Genomic DNA, 18,798 nt, shown 5'->3' with positions numbered 1-18,798 from the left:
ACAACAAATCAGTCGTTACGTAAAATGAGTCTTTTCGTCATTGTCTAACCATTGATTTAAACGATATGATACAATAGAATTTAAGTAACAATCAAAACAAACGTTGTATTTAAACTGACAATACAATACAACGGGGAACAACCATCCACAAACAAGGTGTAAAGTGGCTTTAGGTTGAGCAATCAACAAACTTTTTTCCTTTTTTTTTCAGTTTATGTGTTGCTGCACAATGCATGCAAGAAGCATCTTCAATTAGTTAGTTCAGAATAAACAAGTAGTAAAATAAAGAATCAGAATCATAGAGCAGCTTTGTTGGCTGTTCCAATATTCCATCTTTGCTTCAGCTGATTTTCTTTTGGAACTCTTCTAGCATTACCAAGCATCACTCTTTGAGCCATTCTTCCCCTGCTACCAATAGAGATCCTAACTTTCTCCATTCCCACGTTTACGCCAACTCTTCTGATGTTCTGCTGCATAGGAGACTTGAACTGCATTTTCTTCTGAAGACTTCTTCTCAAGACACTGTTGAGCTTCTTACTGGCTGTCTTAAGCTCTTTAGGACTGTCCTGTGAAGTTGGTTCAGGTAAGCATTTTGAATCAACTCCATCAGCATCTTCCATCTCCTCTGATTGAATTGATCTCAATGGAAAAAGTGGAGGAGGCAACTTAGGTACAGCTGACAGAGTGCGTATAGGAATTAGAGAGTTACGACGTGGAGCAGGTGTAGGAAGAATCCTGTGTGCAATCGGGCACATAGAAGCTCTCCCCAACCTCTTTAGAACAACTGGTTGTTCATCAATATCTGGATTGTTTTCCTTGTTTTCTTTTTCTGTCAGGTCATTGTGCTTCAAAGGACAATCTACAGTAGCAGAAGGCACCGAGAGTTTGTAGGAATTGTTTTCAGTAAGTGGTCGAGGTATATTAAGTGGAAACTTGTTTTCATCACAAGTCTTTAGAGCAGAAATTTTGCTGGCAAGTGGTAGCCTCGTAGGTGCTGCATCTTCCTCCTCATTCTGTTGTCTCATATGCTGTTGCTGAAACTGTTCAGCAATTTTAGAGTCAACGTGCTGTCGAGCAAGCTTTCTCTCTACAAGAAGTTGTGATTCTAGTTCTTTAATCTGCACATCATATTAACAGTCTAATCAGCTAAAATGTGATATGTAATAATTTCAAACTTAACATGTCTGAATAAAGTTTGAATTCAAACCTTGTCCTGAAGGCTTTTGTTTTTCATATCCTTTTCTTTCAACTTAATATCCAAGCCATGAACTGTATCCTCCATCTTTTTCATCTGAAAATCTTTGTTCTTCATATCTTGTTTGCCCTTTTCAACCTGACAAGGTAAATAAAATTTTCGAAAGGCAGGGAGATTAGTTTAGAGGAAACTTTAAAAAAAAGTATGTAAATTTCGAAACAGAAATTTATGCTACCATCTGTTTGTATTTCAGAAGCTCCATACTATCCACTTGCTTCTTTGCTGGACCTAGCTCTATACCTCGAACTCGACTTGCAAAATTTAATGAGCAAAGAGTCTCACTCAAGTCATTCTCATTTGGACTGATCTGTACAAACATTAATGTTTTTGAATCTCCTCCTGTAAAATAAAAAGCCTATCAGGTCCTAGTTGTTTATAGTTTCTTCTGAAGTTCATGAATCAAGCAAATCAAAGATAATACCTAGTGAGTCTTGGAGCAAATGAGTAAGTTTTGAGTTCCTATTAGATGATGAAAAAAACAAACATCAGAAAGGAAGATATTACCAAATATATTGAGAATGTGCGCAAGAATATTGCAAGTACCGGAATGGAATATGTGCGCTTTTTGTTGCAAGTGAAGATATCACATCTCCAAGGGCAGAAAGAGATCTGTTTATATTTTGGGTTTCTTTTAACCTTTCACCCTGTACTTCTGTCTTAGCTATCCTCTCACTTCCTGCTAGATCAATTAGCCACAGTTTGCTTCTTGTGCATTCCCCATTTAGTAAATTCTCCCCCTTTACCATTACACAATGTATGCTACATACAATGCATCAGATTAGTAATAGTGACATAATGTGTACACAAAAGAAAAGCTACCATAAATTATGATGCACAAACCAATGTGATCGGCTGCTGTGCTCATTTGCATTGGTTGATCCAACTGCCCTCGCATTGCTACCAGTTCGTAAGGCTTCCCAAACCTCGTTCATATTATTCACGTGGGCCTCAACTAGCCCCGGAACATGATGCATTCCTTCTCCATCTTGCTTTATTTCAAGCCTAAAATGAAATCATGGAACCAACATGAAATTGTCATATGGTAGTTTACTATTAGACTCAAATTTTCTGTAGTCCACCATAAAGAAATACTTAGTTGATCATTCTTAGCCATACAAGTATCGTAAACTGACATACAATCATATTTTACTAGCTACATTGTTCTCTTGTTCTTAACAGCTTGGCAAGTATCTGAAGTATTATTCCACTAGCTTGTAAACAAAGTGAGCAAATTATTTTGTAATTACCTTTTCACGCCTTGTTGGGATCCTGAAACTAGCAAATCTCGAATCTGCTCATTGTATACTTCCAAGACGCTCACTGATATTTCGTAACGAACTGCGTTCTTTCGCTCCTCAATAATGCGGAATAGCTCCTCAAGAGTCCGGTAATTGACCCCACGAGACTCTTCTGTGCCCTCCATTGTAAATGTCTTGCCAGTTCCTGTCTGACCATAGGCAAATATGCAGGCATTGTACCCATCTAGAACTGAGGTTGCCAGGGGAGCAGTGTCCTCAAAAACTTCAGCTATTGTAATAACAAGTAAGAGGAAATCGTGTAAATAGGGAGAAAATGACTTTTCATCAAAATATTTGGTTCCTACAGTATCTTAGATAAGTTGGCGACAACTTGTTTAACTTTGTTTGGTGCTTACACTTATCCGGAGCAAAATAATGAATCCTTTTCTGTAAATGGTATTTAGACGCAATAACTTCAGATATGTTTTAAAAGGACTTCTTTCCTGATAATGCCTCCAAATTGGATGGTTTTCTAACCCCGTGAACTTCTTTTTCTTGAGAACGGATTACATTCCTTGTATTCAAAATCACTTGTTGACAACAATCATAAATTTAGTTTAAGTGAAAGTCTAGCATTATTCTTAAATTAGTCCCGTAGAGGGTCTTTTAGTACCATTGAAGATGCTCCCTTAGATCATGAAGTACTCTTTCTAGCACTACTCTTTCAGCCGTATCCTTAACTTAGCACTATGCTCCTTAGCTAAAGTGATTGCTTGCACTAGTCTCAACTTACATCAAGACTGATTGTGGTGTAGTTACCTTGGTTGGCTTGGGGGCTAAAAATAGCATCAAATTTGAAGGTCTTTTTAGATGTGCCGTTGGACTTCACATTGAGTTCCCCATCCTTTGCAGCTTCAAAGTCAATCGTCATTGAAGCTCCTGAAGCTGTCTCTTCGGCGTTCAAAGGCCTACACCGGCAAAAGACCCGAATGTTCCCTGAAGCAATCCAATAGAGTTAAACAAGTATATGATAATGAACTAACTGCTCTTATAAGTGTTATAACATACTGATCCCCTACCTTTTAAATCCAAAACCTTGTTATAAAGTTCCTTCTGTTCCTTAGCACCCTTGATGAACTTGATCTTGAGATCTTCATGCAATTCAACTTGTTCCTTTACTGTGATCATAAGAAGAGGAATGACAAACTCATAAACTTCACTTCCAACGAAGCTATTAACATAAGTGAACTCCAGTGGCTAAAACATATTTACATTTGGACTGAATAGTAGAGCTCATATCTGCAAAATCTGCTAGGAATTGCTGCTTATATGTTGAAGCTTCCTCAGATACTTTAATCTGATCCATTTTCAAAATCTGCAGAAAAATACAAATAAAATCAATAAATTTCCTTATAGGGTACGAGAAACATATGAAACAAGCCTAAAAATTAGTTACCTTCAAATTCCTTGTCAGATCTCTCAAGGATGAAAACCACTTGCTCTTTTCTTTCACTTGGCCCTCAATTGCAAAAGCTAAAGACAAGCAATATTAACATATTAGTTTTAGAAAAGTTTAAGCAGTTCTATTGAAGAGAGATATTTCTGTACCGAGTGATCCAACGTGCATTGACTTGCGCATGAGCTCATTCTGAAGATCCTTTAAAGACTTACAAGCTTCAGCACATTCTTTGCATTTCAGTTCATTCTCCCTTTTAAGTTCCTCCACCTGCCTCTTTACTTCTTCCAGTTCCTTTTCATGAGATACATTTGCTAATTGAAGCTCTCCATCTGCCTTAATATCACCACTAACCTAGATGATAGCAAAACAAGCATATTAATTCGAGTTTCTAATGATTCTTAGTCACACTCCTCTTTTATAATAAAGAGGCCATTAAAGACTCAAACCTCTAGTGAGTTTCTTTGTGGAGAATTTTTTGAAAATTCAAGTACTTCACACTCTCCGGTACCTGATATACAAGCATACAAGTTACTCTAGTTTATCAGTATGTCAAGAAAAAAATAGCATGGAATCAAATCACAAGATGTTAAAAAATAGCTACACATTCTAATAATTTCCCAACTTACATTTTGAAGAATGTTTCCTTATAGAAATGCCACAAACAATTGGCATTCCTATTACCCCTTCAAATCTTATGGAAATCCCTTCTTCACCATCAACATGAGCTTCAAGGTCAGATATCAGCAGGGGTTTATTTGCTCCCACACGAGCAAAGATGTCTAATGACGAAATAGCCTACACAAAATTTCAGCTCAAATCCAACATTAAAACTGCAGCATTTGCATAACATGCAAGGACGATAATTGGACTAAAGGTCACTGATTCTCACCTTGTGCTCTTGAATGTAAACGTCAAAGACTCTATCTCCAGTAGAATCATCAGTCAAGACTACCTCCACAAAATGCAGATCAACTAGATAAAATCCAGCACTTATATTGTTAAAGTGGTACGAAAAATTCCCAACGCGAGCAGTCTGATATACACTAGCACATATACTCTCCTCAATTCTGGTGTCAGTACTCAGAACATTGCCTCCACAGAAATATTTATCCTCCGAAAATTGAATGCCACTCTCAGAACTGATACAATCTGTTGATCCAACATTAATGCTAACTATAGGCACTGAAAGTTCAGATGAATTCTCTTCAACCCCTGGTGGAGAAGGAAGCTCAAAATGAGCTGGTAGACACAAATCTTCATCATTTGATCCCTGCCAATCTGTTAACAACTTTGTAGCAGCTTGAACCTCTTCAGAACCCTTAATTCCATTTTCTAGAGAAATGGAGCAACCCTTCAAAAACTCAGGTGAATCTCCATAGCTTCGAGCAGGAATATCCGGTGATCCAGTGCAAATCACCAAATCAGGAGATGTTAATGAAAACCCCAACACATCTCTACCTAGAAAAAATTTCAAGAAACAATCAATAATTCAAAATCTTGAAAAAAAACCCAAGAAAGAAAATCAAATCTTTTTTAAATATCCCACCATTAATCACACTTTCTGCAACTGGGTCCTTGAAATCTCCAGCATTACACCCTTCGAACAACCAAATCAATACACATAAACCACAATCAATCAACAAAAAAAATCCCATTTTCAAGAATTAAGTAATACTCCAAAAAGGGGTTGCATGATTACCTTCAATCTTGATTGGGGTACAACAATCAGAATCTTCCATCACTGTATTTCCTAAATCACACGACGACGAAAAGGGGTCTGCCAAAATACAGAATAACACAATAAGCTACAAAAATTAACACCAATTTCTGTGTATACAAATCAAATAGCTTACAGTATTTGTTAAAGCTAAGCGATAGTTGTTGTTGTTGGGAAGAAGCGTCAGTAATAAGAAGTGGATCATGCCAGTCATTAACATCCATTGATAAAAAGGGGGGAAATCTGAGAGTTTTGAAATGGAAAAAAAAGGGTAATGGGTAATCAAGAAAAAGGGAAAAAAGGGATTTTTGATGCTTTTTTCAATCTTCAGAGAGAGAGAGAGAGAGAGATGAAGAAAGAAAAAGGTTGCCTTTGAAAGGCCGGTGATTTCTCCAGTTTCAGTGTTATGATGAAAAACGAACGTTGCTCTGTTTTTTGAAATTTGAAAAATGGTAGACCGGGACAATAATAAAATTCTAAATGGGGTTAGCAACCTAGGATTCTAATTAAACTTCCATCGGGATCTCGGAGATTTGATTTTGTAGTCTTTTATCGATTTTAGTTTTATATTTTTTTATAAGAGATGTGTAATTTTTGGTGTAACTCGTAAGAAGTTTTTATTTTCTATATATAATATAAAAGATCTGAAAATAATATTTACTTCTATATAATTTTTGATAAGAGATTATTTCCTTCAAACTATATCATAGGTAAGTTTTAAGTTAAGGTAAAAATGTTTATTAATTAATTATGATTTATAGTCAGTTTGACCAAGATTTTGAAAAGTTAAAAGTGTTCTTGTTGGAGTTTTTATTTAGAGAATCAAGGTGTTTGACTATATTTTTAGAAATAAAATAAGTGTTTTTGAATAGTAGGAGAAACTATAATTCATAAGTTTCCATTGAAGCGTTTTTAAAATCTTGGTCAAGCACAAATTGTTGTTTTAATATTGATTACCGTAATTTTCAAATTAATTAGTTTAATATCGATTGTATTCTTCAAAAGTTTTTTTTTCTTTGGATAACCACTTGTGATAAAAAGCACTTTTCAAGATACGTTGATTTTGAAAGTTATTGCAAAATAAACTACATTTGTGATAATCTTTTACCTTGATAAAATTTATATATCCGGGTACATGTACTATATAAACCAATGAAGATAAACTTAAAGAGTTCAAAATTAAAAAATCATTTTATTTGCTCCATAATACATGCTCATTAAGCACATAAATACAATGATAATACATGTAAATATTTACTCTTGGTTGGTCAATAATAGAAGTGAGTGTTCATTTTTATATGCTATTTCAACTTTTCATTTACCATATATTAATGTTATTTCAACTTTTCATTTTTATATCCTTTGTTATTCTTTTAATTTATATCTATCCCATTGTTATATATTTTTTAGTCATATTTTCAAATCTTGGAGCAAGAGTGTTGCAGCCAACTAGAGTATCTGAAAATTCATTTCTGAGATTAGGAGTGTATAAAATCTTCTATCCAAGTCATAATGCCACATGTGCTCTTTTCATTTGACAATATAATCCTAAACTTTATCTGAGAATTCAAGATTTCTTATGTCCACCACAACTTCTCTGTTTTCCACTAGCCCCACACAACACTTGGTGGCCTATACCTTTGTCCCTTATTTTGCTTGCCACCTTGTGTCTACTACTCTTGGGAAGCTGAGTGCTTATTCTTCTTCAACACAAGTCAATTGTTTTAATCAGAAAACAAAAAATGGCAACACAGGCATTGATATCCTCATCATCTATTGCATCCTCAACAGAGGCTGCCAGACAAATTCTAGGAGGAAGACCTTTCCAATCTCCAATCAAGAAGGCTTCCTTTGTTGTAAGGGCTACTGCCACTCCACCTGTTAAGGTAACACCCCTTTCTTCTTCCTTTCCTATATAAATAACAAGTACATTGACATACATGTATATATAATGGTCGTGTTGTTCGAGTCAGCATATAGCACTGTTTGCATCTCTTGAGGTTTTCATCCCACTTCATTTACTACTAGGACACCCATGTGGACTACATTTGGTTTTTGTGTGTACGGTATATAACAGTGGAGTTTGAGTCAGCTTTGCCTTTTGACTAGTCCACCAGGTACTCGTTACCTCTCACCAGCATAAGTACCATGTAACTTAACACACCAAAGCTTAGGTAGATGAGAAGAAAGCATATGGCATCGTTCGTCTCATTTGAAGCCTAGAATCTGGGGTTTTCAACTCACTTCATTTACCGTTAAGCTACACCATTGGGTCACATTTGGTTTTATGTATTGATATGCTTTTGTGTTGAACAGCAAGGAGCAAATAGGCCTCTCTGGTTTGCATCCAAGCAGAGCCTTTCATACTTGGATGGCAGGTAAGACTTATGAGACTCTCACTTAACCCTTCTACCTACATTGCCTTGCTAACTTCATTGTATGTAATCCACAGCCTTCCTGGTGACTATGGATTTGATCCCCTGGGACTGTCAGACCCTGAAGGTACTGGAGGTTTCATCGAACCAAAATGGCTAGCATATGGAGAGGTCATCAATGGAAGATTTGCTATGCTGGGGGTAGTAGGAGCCATTGCGCCCGAGATTCTTGGGAAGGCTGGTCTCATCCCAGCAGAAACAGCCCTTCCATGGTTCCAGACAGGAGTGATTCCTCCAGCTGGAACATACAACTATTGGGCGGACGGTTACACACTATTTGTACTGGAGATGGCACTCATGGGATTTGCTGAACACAGAAGATTCCAGGACTGGGCCAAGCCAGGTTCTATGGGTAAACAATACTTTTTGGGGCTAGAGAAAGGCTTGGGAGGCTCTGGAGACCCAGCATACCCTGGTGGACCTTTCTTTAACCCTCTCGGGTTCGGAAAAGATGAGAAGTCTATGAAGGAGTTGAAGCTCAAGGAGATTAAGAATGGAAGACTAGCTATGTTGGGTATCTTGGGTTACTTCATTCAAGGTTTGGTAACTGGAGTTGGACCTTACCAAAACCTCCTTGACCATTTGGCTGACCCTGCAAACAACAATGTCTTGACCAGCCTCAAGTTCCACTAAACAAGGAGCAAATCACTCTGTTTTAGCTACCCTGTTCTGATATGTAACATTATGTGCAGATATTATTTTGCATATCATTGTAATCAGCTAAAAAGGACATGTCAACTCAAAAACCTGTTTTTCCTGAGTTTTAGCTGTTAGCTTCCTGCTGCAGTTTCTGCAGCATTCTTTAGGATCATGTGTAAACTCGATTCTCTAAGACAAAAAAAGAGCAAATACTGGATTAAACGTAGCATTAAAAGACGTTAAACTAAAATTTGTAGCAGAGAACCATGGATGAAAGCACGAAGGGATGCAACTTTCATGACGAATAGTCAGACTAGTAATAAGTAAACAGCATACTCGCGCAGGCCTCTTAATTATCAGTCTACTATCCTCAGTTGGGTCCAAATCTGACAGGTATTCCATCAAAGGGGGAAAAAAGCAGTCGCTGAACAAAACAGACAAGACAAGGACATCATTTGACATTATAAATCAACAATCATGGAAGAATAATCTGTCTGACCAACCAAACAAATTAACTCAGTGAAGACTTTATTCTATTTCATTTCTTTTTGATGACCAAGAAGTCCAAAATGGCTAGTGACGTGCAGTTTGGAGCTCGGTGGATACTGCTCCTCTCCACTCTTCTCAACTTAATATCATGCTTTGTCGAACCCATGACATGCAACTAATCCACCATCAAGTGTTGCTCTCTTACCACTAGACCAAAACACTAGAGCAATGAAGACCTTATTCTCTTACATTACTGGCTATGAAAATTCAAACTGTAATACAAAACCTCTTCAGGGTTAGCTAGCGTATGGACTCACGTTCAGCAGTGCCACCATGAAGACTATACTCAGAAGATCAAAAACTAGAAAGTAGAGGCCTAAAGTACAGTGTCTTAAGTAGTTCTCTCACGATCGTGACATAAGTTGTTCATGTTAAGCAGCATTAGCCAAAGGTTCACTTTCATTTGATGCTTCAAGCCTGCAAGGTTATAACCAATAATACAGGAGTCAAACAATGCAAAAATGAATTATAAGACAAGGCAAGTAGTGATGGCCTAATGGCATCCCATTTACAGCCTGAACTACCTACTTCAAAGAGCATAATAAACTCTTCCTTCTATCATATTTTCCTGACATTTTATGACAGAATGTGTAGTAGTAGTAGTACAATAAAGGTTTTGTTACTTCATTTCGGAGTTATTTTATTCGTATAATGCTTGTGCAACATCTCGCCAAAAATGACAGGCATTCAAGAAAAACAGATAATTGGCTTTTATAGATGCTTAGCTTTTGCTTTTACCATTTTTGCTAGCTTTCTAATGACAAATTAGTGTTTGACATGTGTGCAAACTATTTTAAACCATTAGGCAGATATTATGAAGAAAAAAAATCCACAAATTATTGTTAAAGCCCCCATGGCCATCTGCTAGACAGTGGTAAGCTCATATATTGCTTAGTTTCAAGAAATAAACATTGTTTTGCACCAAGATCTTATTGTCGAGACCTCTTTCAAGGTTGGATCTCTTTCTAGGTGAACTGGTTCAACCCATGGACTGTGTGAATGTGCAATTGGAAACAAAATCATTATTTTACTAGAAAGTAAAAGAAGCATGTATTCTAGCTAAGCAGAAGTGAAATATGCAGTTAGTGGTAGGAAAGGAGGAAAGCACTCATCAACAGAAGAAAGAACCCACAACATTGTGAAGCTTAAATAATATTCCTGCTTGAACTGGCAGGTTGCACAATCATCACATTAAATTCAAGATGGAAATTCAAGGAAGCATATATAACTTTTTCTGAGATATTTAACCCGGAAACTAGAGAATTACAGGTCATAAATATGTGTAATTACCCCTGAAGTCCTTCGCCAACTTCCACTCTTAGAAAGCTTCCTATCTTAACTGGCGAACCAACATCCTTGGACAGATTGCTTAACAATGTCTGCAAGTTTTTCATAGATGAGTCAACTAGTTAGTTATCTATGTAAACAACATATGAGAAGGCAATATATGTAAGAAACGATGCAAATTAGAAGCTGCAATGTGGTGGAATCTAAAACATGATTTTAGAACCAACTAAAAAAATAACATCCTCAGAAATCCACAGCAAAAAAGTAATTTGATGTTTATAACAAGCATTTACTTTCTGTCAGGATGGAATAGTCAGACAATTGGCAGGTGGTACTAAGTTATCTTTCTTCCTTCAAGGTGATACGTTAATTTAGACTTGAGCCTTGCACAAATCTCCAAAACATATGTTGATACAGAAATATATATAGATAGGACCCAACACAACATAAAAGATTCAAATTAAACAAGAGATGAGAATATGACCAAAAGTATGTTTGTAACTTCCAGCCTAGCCACTAACTCCATATGTGCAACAGTAGTTGAGCCAATAAAAGTGGAAGTGCTTACAACTCTTTAATTTTCAAAAGATGGGCTCCCAAACCAAATTACACAAACTGGTTTAAGTTTTTAGTTCCACAGATGTAAGAGCCTTGTTGAAATTGTCGAAGGAGCGCTAACGCCCTAAAACGTGATCAGGTTGAGTGTCTCATGTGCTTAAAAAAACAACCAATCAAATGCCTGTTCTTTATATAAAAAAAAGGGGGTTCATTTATGAGGTCATTGTGTTCTCTGTATATTCATCAAAACAATGTATTAATAGTCAAGAATAAATTCAACTGATAAAGAATCTGGAATAAAAACAAATATGCAGGGACAAGTCAAAGTGATAAGTAACCAACTAAGCATTGCAAAAGGGTGACAAAGAGGACCAACAAGAGCTATCAAAAACCAAGCTTCAAGATCCCATTCGGGGCATAGTTTAGAAGAAGAGCATGTTGATTTAAGAGTAAGAGAAATAAAGGGTCGGTTGGTAGGGTGTATAAGAATAATGCTAATTAGAGTGTATTAGTAATGTTTGTATTAGTAATGTTTGCATTAATTATACATGGATTATTTCTCATGCATTGTTTGGTTTGATTTATTAAAAATAACATGCATTGCATAAAAATATTTATTTACAAAGATACCCTTCACAAATATGGTGGAAAAGATGCAAAAAAAAAAAATTGAGGGGCAATGGGGTCTTAACCATACTAATGCATGCATTAAAATCCCTTGCATTACTAATACTTAGAAACTCATGGTATTAGTAATAAACACCTTAATACACAATAGAGTGTATAACAAATACTTGCATTAGTTATACATAGCATTGAAAAGTGTACCAAACAAGGTATTACTCAGACACAATTAATACATGCATTATTTTTGCTAATACACGCTACCAAACGACCCCTAAGAGATTGAGGCCTATAACTCTACTGATACCTATTAAAGTTGTGGAGCAGTAGGAGAAAATTATGGATGAACATCCTAGTATATAAACAGGCAATTTCTGAACTTTAGTATAAGAAAACCAGATATATCTGAGTTTGAAATTAAAACTGTATATTTGCATCTGAATCAAAATTATAAGATGGTTCCTCAGCTTAATCTAATATGGTTCCTCGACACAACTGACATGCTATTGTATTTTAATTGACTGAAACAAAAGTAACAAGTTCGTCAGTGCTTCCTCTGATGCCTTCAATTCATTCTTCTTCATTTTGTCGTTTTGTTGTGGTGTTCTTTTTCTGTAGTTACTCATGCAGTGTTGGTACCAGAAAGATCGCCTAAACTTGGATAAACTCCATAAAAAGGTGGATCACCCAAAAAATGGACGAGCTCAAAGACGGGAGGAAGACAGGAACTATGCTTTCAGAGGTGTCGGCCAAAAATTATGACATCAGGGATATTTTTAATTCCTCTGCCCAGCTATTATTCAATATAGTAATTTTTATTCTCCTATTTTGTATACATACATAGAGCAACATGATATTATCTGTCTTCATTCTGCATTTTTAGTCACTAACGTGTGTATTTAGTTGCATTTTGCACTTACAGCATCAGCAGACCTTGGCCTTTTTCAATGGCTTTCGCTCATTGCCATAAGATCATGGAGCTGTTTGAGTAAAAAGCTGGTTGTAAAAGGTCAAATCTGATCTTATGTACCCACACTTTCAGTTTGTGGCCATTTTGATTTAGGGACTGCCACCCAACCCCACACGAGCAAGATTAATGGTGCATATTTTGTGAAGAGTTATGACAGTCCAACCCATAACTCTAAGGAAGGATATATCTGATCTATTTTCATACCAATCCTAACACCCAAGCCATATCAAAAGCAATTAAAGTAATAGGGCTCCTAAATACAGAGGTGTTACAACTACCTCTAGTCTGGACTTTCACCTTGGTCCTGAATGCACACTAACAAGCATCAATTTATTCCAATATCCGGTATTCAAAAGAGAAGTTTGGACTATGGCGAGAGCGTGACCTTGTGAAAGGAAGTAGAAACAGAAATCTAACAAAATGACATCCCAACTAAAAGATTACTTTCTTACCTTCACATTCATTGTATCATTCACAATAAATTTCTGCTCCATCAAAACTACTTCCTCAAAATACTTGCGCAAACGACCTTCAACCATTTTTTCTATGGCAATCTGAGGCTTCCCAGAACTCTCTGCCTGTAAAGGAAAACATAATAAGTACTTTGAATTTGAATTTAGTCAATTTACAAAACCTTACAAGATGATGAAACATGATGAATGCACGCTTCATAATTGATCAAAAGATAGGGGTTGCTGCTGACGCTGATGAAACATATTGAAGTGGTGGAATAATCTTCTGGGCCCAACAGTTGATTTAGTGCAACTTCTAGTTACCAAACTTCTCGATACATTACATAGCATAGTCTTTGTTTTAAAAATAACAAAAAAAACCTATCTGAGCATTACTAAAGTAAAACAAAAATGACGAATAGCACATATCATATCGTTGATTAAATAGAAAGAAACATAACTATTAGATTACAAGATAATAATGCTCCAACCACATTCCACCCCAACCCTCAACCCAAAAAAGGAAAAATAAAAAGAAAAGAAAGAAAGGAACAATGATGTATAACAAACAGTTTTTTTCTGAGCACAAGCATCGTAGATCAGATTTTACTGGTCTGTTAGTCTTTCATTTCATAAATCCTATATCTTCACATGAACCCATCAGAAACAAGTCATAACTTTGCATTGACAAGTACCTGAGATTTGAGAATCTCGCGTTCATTGCTTAGTGCATCAGAGGAAACATCTTCTTTTGTTAAGAACAATGGCTTTGCAGCAACTACATGCATAGCTAATTCTGATCCAACACGCTGAAGTGCATCTTGTGAGACATTCTTATCTTCTACTTCAAGTGATAAAATTCCGGCAATACGTCCAACACCTGCATATTTTCACAAGCATTAAATCTACTATTACTGCAAATATCCAAAATTCCAGTTCTTTTATGAAGTGATATATTAATAGCAAAAGCATCCAGAAGATGCATAGAGTACAAAATAAAAGAAAATACCAGCTCCTAAGAAGAACGCAAAAAATCTATCATAATACTAGGGAGTTGATAAGATCCAAAAAATGATCAGGGTTATATGCACATTACCCAAGTCAGAGAGAAAGGGGTCATTTTTTATCAGGGAAGAGGAAGTTTTTCTACTCAAAAGCACTGGTATGCTTCATATCTAATTATTTTTATAATATTATTTACAAATCCGAATATACAAAAAAAGTAGGTGCAAAATATGCCTTGGATACATCAAGGCATCTCATAAGAATTCTACCTGGTTGAGGGCTTGTATGTAGATACGTTGATATCACACCAAGAGATGGAGCAGACATTGCAAATCCCCTTCTTAGTTTGACATTCTCCCCCATCATTGCAGCTACTTCAGTTATTGCATTTTGAACACTTTTTTCTCCACTCAATTTAGGGTGATCAAGGTTCAGCTTCAACTCCTGTAGAAAACAAAGAATTTAAAGGATTCTGATCTTTGACACAGAGGCAGAGCTGCACAAACACAAGAGGAGTTGAATTGCAATACGAAAACTAGACAGCTGTAGTTGATCAGGATGCTTCTACATGAAAGCATAAATCAACAGAAAGCAAAACTCCTAACAATGGTTATTAAAAGTACTAGCATACTTGTACAAATATCCATCAAAATGTTAAAGTGGATACTCTGAGGTCCTAAAACTAGTGTAAATATATACCATATACGAGAATAGAAAAAGACATGGATTAGCCTCAAGTGGAGAAAAATTATGAAGACCACTTACCTCCAGATGTCCAATAGGAAAAGCAGCAAAAGACTGTTGTGAGCCCTCAAGCAGCAATGCCAATTTTGCCAATGATAAGGCCTATTCATGATGCATATACAAAATAACAACTCCATGAGACAGTATCACATGGGAGGGTAGAGGAATGTCACTACTAAATTTTGCCAAAGAGAAACTTATCAGAGGACAACAACAACTACAATATATCCACCGTGATCCAATAAACGGGGTTCGGAGAGGGTGGGGTGTACGCAGACCTTATCCCTACATTGGGTTGGGTAGAGAGGTTGTTTCAGAGAAGACCCTCGGCCCGAATAAAGCGATTTTACAAGTTTGAAAAATACAAGAGTAAAAAGCTATGAAAACTTATTTAGAGGACCATTAATGTAAATACAATCTCCAAAAGCATAAATATGAGGATTGTCTTGCAAAACCCAAGCTTATTGCCTAGCAAAATATGTACTCTCTTTTTGTTTAAATTACATATTATGCGTTTCATCCAAGTTGTACCACAACTAAAATCCACTTCCCTAAAATGGAGTATCCTTACTACGTATCACAAGTTTAAAAGAGTCCCACTTTCATACTTCCCTACATCTAAATAAGGATGACAGCAATCTAGCACTGCACTCGTGGACCCACTTATCATAATAATCCATATTCCAAAATCCAACTTAATAAACTATTCCAAGTTAAAGTTTCCTATAAAAACTGGGTATATTCAAACTTAACATTCAATTTGAATCTGGAAAGTATTTATTATACAATAAGTATCTAGTGCAGCTTTGGTATTTCATGTTCATCCAGATGCAATAACACCGTTCCATAGAACTGTCTCAAAATTTACTCTAACCAGAAAAAAAGTACACTAACCAAGTATTGAAAAATTTCATTCCTTGCAACAAAGTCTGTTTCACAGTTTAGTTCAATCACAGCTGCCTTCCTTTCATTCTGTGCCAAGGCAAGCAACCCTTCAGCAGCAGTTCGAGAAGACTTCTTTGATGCAAGAACTATCCCTCTTTTTCTTAGGTCTTTCTGAGCAGCCTCTGCATTGAAGAGATATTATCACTTCATTCTATGCCAAGAATGGCAATGAATAATAGGAAGTTGAGTAAGGAAAAAGTAAATGAGTTGCACACTTGCCGATATCCCAATTGCTAGTGACAAGAGCAGCTTTAACTTCTTTTATGGGAGCACTTGTTCTTTCTCTCAGCAGTTTTATTAAGTTCATCTGCTCAGAAGAGGAAATCTCGGTAGAATATCTCCTAATAGAGACTGCAAATGTTCTAGGCCCATTCCCATGTTTGTGAAAATATCCTCCAGACTCAGCAATGGAATTTCCGTAACGTGTCAAAGTAGAGTAGCCATGTCCACAACATATAGAACTATTTAAACTCTTGTATATGATCGCAATAGGGCGTTTTACACCACGATAAAACACCATCTTCCAGTTAGTGGAATGTGATCTGAAAATTAAGGAACATGGATATCCTCAGGTATGCATGACGATCTTAAAGTGTCTGAAGAACAATTTATTTGTATCCAATAACATAAATACGCACACACAAAGAACACTGAAGTTCAGTTGTTAGAAGATTTACAACTGAGGATTCAGGACTCCATCGAAAAGGCAAATTATATGCAGAAACAGCGGAGAAAGAGCGGAAGAGACCTAAAAGCAAACACAGGTGGGAAGAGAGAAGACTAAGATCCATGGTAAAGTTTGAAGCATAATGTGAATAACTGCAACAATAAGGTAGATCTGTATTGCTGCAGCAGAAGTACATTCTACTTGCATAACCTGAAAATTAGGTTAATTCTGTTTCCTGTACATAGTTATTTAATACAGGATATCCTTCCAATAAGATGAAACAGTTAATTAATCTATGATATTTATTTCATAAAAACTGAAGCACATTTAATAAATTCTGCTATTTCCAGCCAAAGTGCTAGGGCACTTTAGTCCATCTTATAGTCACTGAAAAGTGCATTCTCCCTTTGTACTTCTACTTCCAGACCATGTTATTAAATTGCAACAAATATCTACAGTGAGATCAACATTCCTTGAGCATGAGTAACAACAATGTTTGTTGACCAGGAGGGAATTAAACATACAACTTTTTGATGAGTTAAGAATCTGACATAATTAACAAGATGATGCATGACCTTGCAGGAAAAGATAATTATAACGACATTCGTGACAGTTTAGAGGCCATTAGATAGAAGTGCTTCCTTTGTGATCCAATCATTCTACATCACATAATTACAAGGCATGGCAGTGAATTGGAATGTTTCCATTGAACTCATAACACCAAGTGGGAGAGTGCTAGCAATTGGAAATGCTCAAAATTTCAGGAAACCATCCAAGGCAAAGAAAGAAACTAGGATATCTTTAAGAGGGCAGATCACCTCTGTCAAACTGAACCTAATTTAACTAAATTCTATCTAGAAAAAACATAGCTTTTTTTATGACCGTAGTGTCCAAGCCAGCTTTTGCCCACCTCCCACCACCAACAAGTAACTCCGTCCATCAAAGCTAAGGCAGATGAAAAGCAATCACCTAGTGTTTTTTGTCTCTACTAGGGTTTAAATGAGAGCTCACACCATTCTCAGCCCAATTCATTGACCACTATGCCACACCTCAGTGTAGAAAAAACATCGTTTAAAAGAGGTAAAAACAAATGCAGGAAAACTGAAAGGCACATAGGACTTAGGAGCACCCCTGGCGTGGAAGTTCCTCAAACATTTAATGTGTTAAAGTCATCTATTCATACACTTGATCAAGTTCATATTATAGCTGATTAACTCCATAAATTCAAAAAGAAAAAGAAATGGGTATACACAGACATGTTTAAACAAGTGGAGTAAACTATTTTTGGCTAAAGCACACTTTTTTACTTGCATTTTGGAAAAAATTCTAAACAAATTAAATCCACCAATTCTTCCAACTCATTTTCTAGTTAACAAATATGAATTCAAACAACTACAGTGTTAATTTAATGAACTAAACGAACGAATTCTCATTGTTTGCGGAAGATTTGGTATTTGCAGCGAACAGTGAATTGAAGGCTGTTTGTGTGAATTGGTAAAAGTTTAGTGCTAAGAATTTGACCTGTTATGCTAATCAGGAGGAAAATCGGCCGGAGATCAGTCGCCGCCGGTAACTGAGTTCGTCCTGGTGGCTAGCTGGCTGCTACTAGTGCTCTTCTGTGGGTTTTAAGGGTTTACCTTCTTTTCTTTAGACTGATGACTAAAAGGGGCAAATATGTCTCCATAAATTTGCGATTTAGAATTAATATATCATTTGTTAACAAAAAAATGTTATAGGCCTATAGGTATATATTTATCGTCTAACAAATAGAGCATAATTACCTTTTCGTTAACATACACACATATTTATTGAACTTTAAAATTAGTTTTTATTAGTTTCAAAGATATTACGTAACTTTAAAATATTAGGAGTACTTTATTATGTATATATTTAACTTCTTCAAATTTGATCCAACTAAAAAAAAAGTGAGGTGATTTTTAAAACCATATGATTATCTTTGAAATTAAAGAAAGAAAATTAATTTAATTTGTATGAGTCTATTAATGAAAAGATAAATATATTTTATTTATTAGCCGACGAGGATAAATATACTTTGTTTATATGTGTCATCCTTTTTGACAAGTGTATAAACTTATTTTGATTGTTATTTATATTTAATTATATATCATATGTTAAATTGATCATTACATAATGAATTTTTATTTTGTGTAACGATTAATTGGATGTGGTCGTATTATTACCTCTTTTTTTCCTCATTTTTTTTCTAATTTATGTGTCTTTTATACTACCTTTG

The 18,798-nt window shown here is 35.9% G+C and overlaps 3 protein-coding genes across 4 annotated transcripts; 1 reads left to right on the top strand and 2 right to left on the bottom strand.

The window, feature by feature from the left end:
* Nucleotides 1–204: 204 nt before the first annotated feature.
* On the bottom strand, nucleotides 205–5,972 carry LOC125811787 (kinesin-like protein KIN-14Q). Of its 2 annotated transcripts, none has more exons than XM_049491329.1 (18): nucleotides 5,806–5,972; nucleotides 5,652–5,729; nucleotides 5,499–5,549; nucleotides 4,842–5,410; nucleotides 4,579–4,747; nucleotides 4,399–4,460; nucleotides 4,102–4,303; nucleotides 3,950–4,026; nucleotides 3,766–3,868; nucleotides 3,573–3,671; nucleotides 3,313–3,489; nucleotides 2,503–2,782; nucleotides 2,096–2,257; nucleotides 1,799–2,014; nucleotides 1,677–1,714; nucleotides 1,431–1,594; nucleotides 1,208–1,333; nucleotides 205–1,118 (listed from the first exon to the last, which is right to left on the bottom strand). In XM_049491329.1, the coding sequence occupies exons 1-18, from the start codon at nucleotides 5,891–5,893 to the stop codon at nucleotides 297–299; spliced, it is 3,483 nt and encodes a 1,160-aa protein (XP_049347286.1). In that variant the 5' UTR covers nucleotides 5,894–5,972; the 3' UTR covers nucleotides 205–296. The 2 variants fall into 2 exon arrangements, with proteins under 2 accessions (XP_049347286.1, XP_049347285.1); XM_049491328.1 differs by having other exon boundaries at nucleotides 5,499–5,553; nucleotides 5,653–5,729.
* Nucleotides 5,973–7,264: 1,292 nt separating this feature from the next.
* Nucleotides 7,265–8,864, top strand: LOC125811413 (chlorophyll a-b binding protein 8, chloroplastic-like). Its single transcript, XM_049490890.1, has 3 exons — nucleotides 7,265–7,555; nucleotides 7,986–8,047; nucleotides 8,122–8,864. The coding sequence occupies exons 1-3, from the start codon at nucleotides 7,412–7,414 to the stop codon at nucleotides 8,735–8,737; spliced, it is 822 nt and encodes a 273-aa protein (XP_049346847.1). The 5' UTR covers nucleotides 7,265–7,411; the 3' UTR covers nucleotides 8,738–8,864.
* A 323-nt stretch (nucleotides 8,865–9,187) lies between these two features.
* On the bottom strand, nucleotides 9,188–18,201 carry LOC125811412 (elongation factor Ts, mitochondrial). Its single transcript, XM_049490889.1, has 9 exons — nucleotides 18,066–18,201; nucleotides 16,097–16,419; nucleotides 15,827–15,999; nucleotides 14,954–15,034; nucleotides 14,458–14,632; nucleotides 13,879–14,063; nucleotides 13,184–13,309; nucleotides 10,583–10,671; nucleotides 9,188–9,709 (listed from the first exon to the last, which is right to left on the bottom strand). Exons 2-9 carry the CDS (start codon nucleotides 16,395–16,397, stop codon nucleotides 9,664–9,666), a joined length of 1,176 nt encoding a protein of 391 aa, XP_049346846.1. The 5' UTR covers nucleotides 16,398–16,419; nucleotides 18,066–18,201; the 3' UTR covers nucleotides 9,188–9,663.
* Nucleotides 18,202–18,798: the final 597 nt, after the last annotated feature.

Source organism: Solanum verrucosum, unplaced genomic scaffold (genome assembly GCF_900185275.1).
Source record: "Solanum verrucosum unplaced genomic scaffold, falcon-dt-bn FXZP01000238.1, whole genome shotgun sequence".
Taxonomy (NCBI): Eukaryota; Viridiplantae; Streptophyta; class Magnoliopsida; order Solanales; family Solanaceae; genus Solanum; species Solanum verrucosum.
Note: the sequence above shows the minus strand (reverse complement) of the source record. Positions and strands in the feature narration are given on the sequence as shown.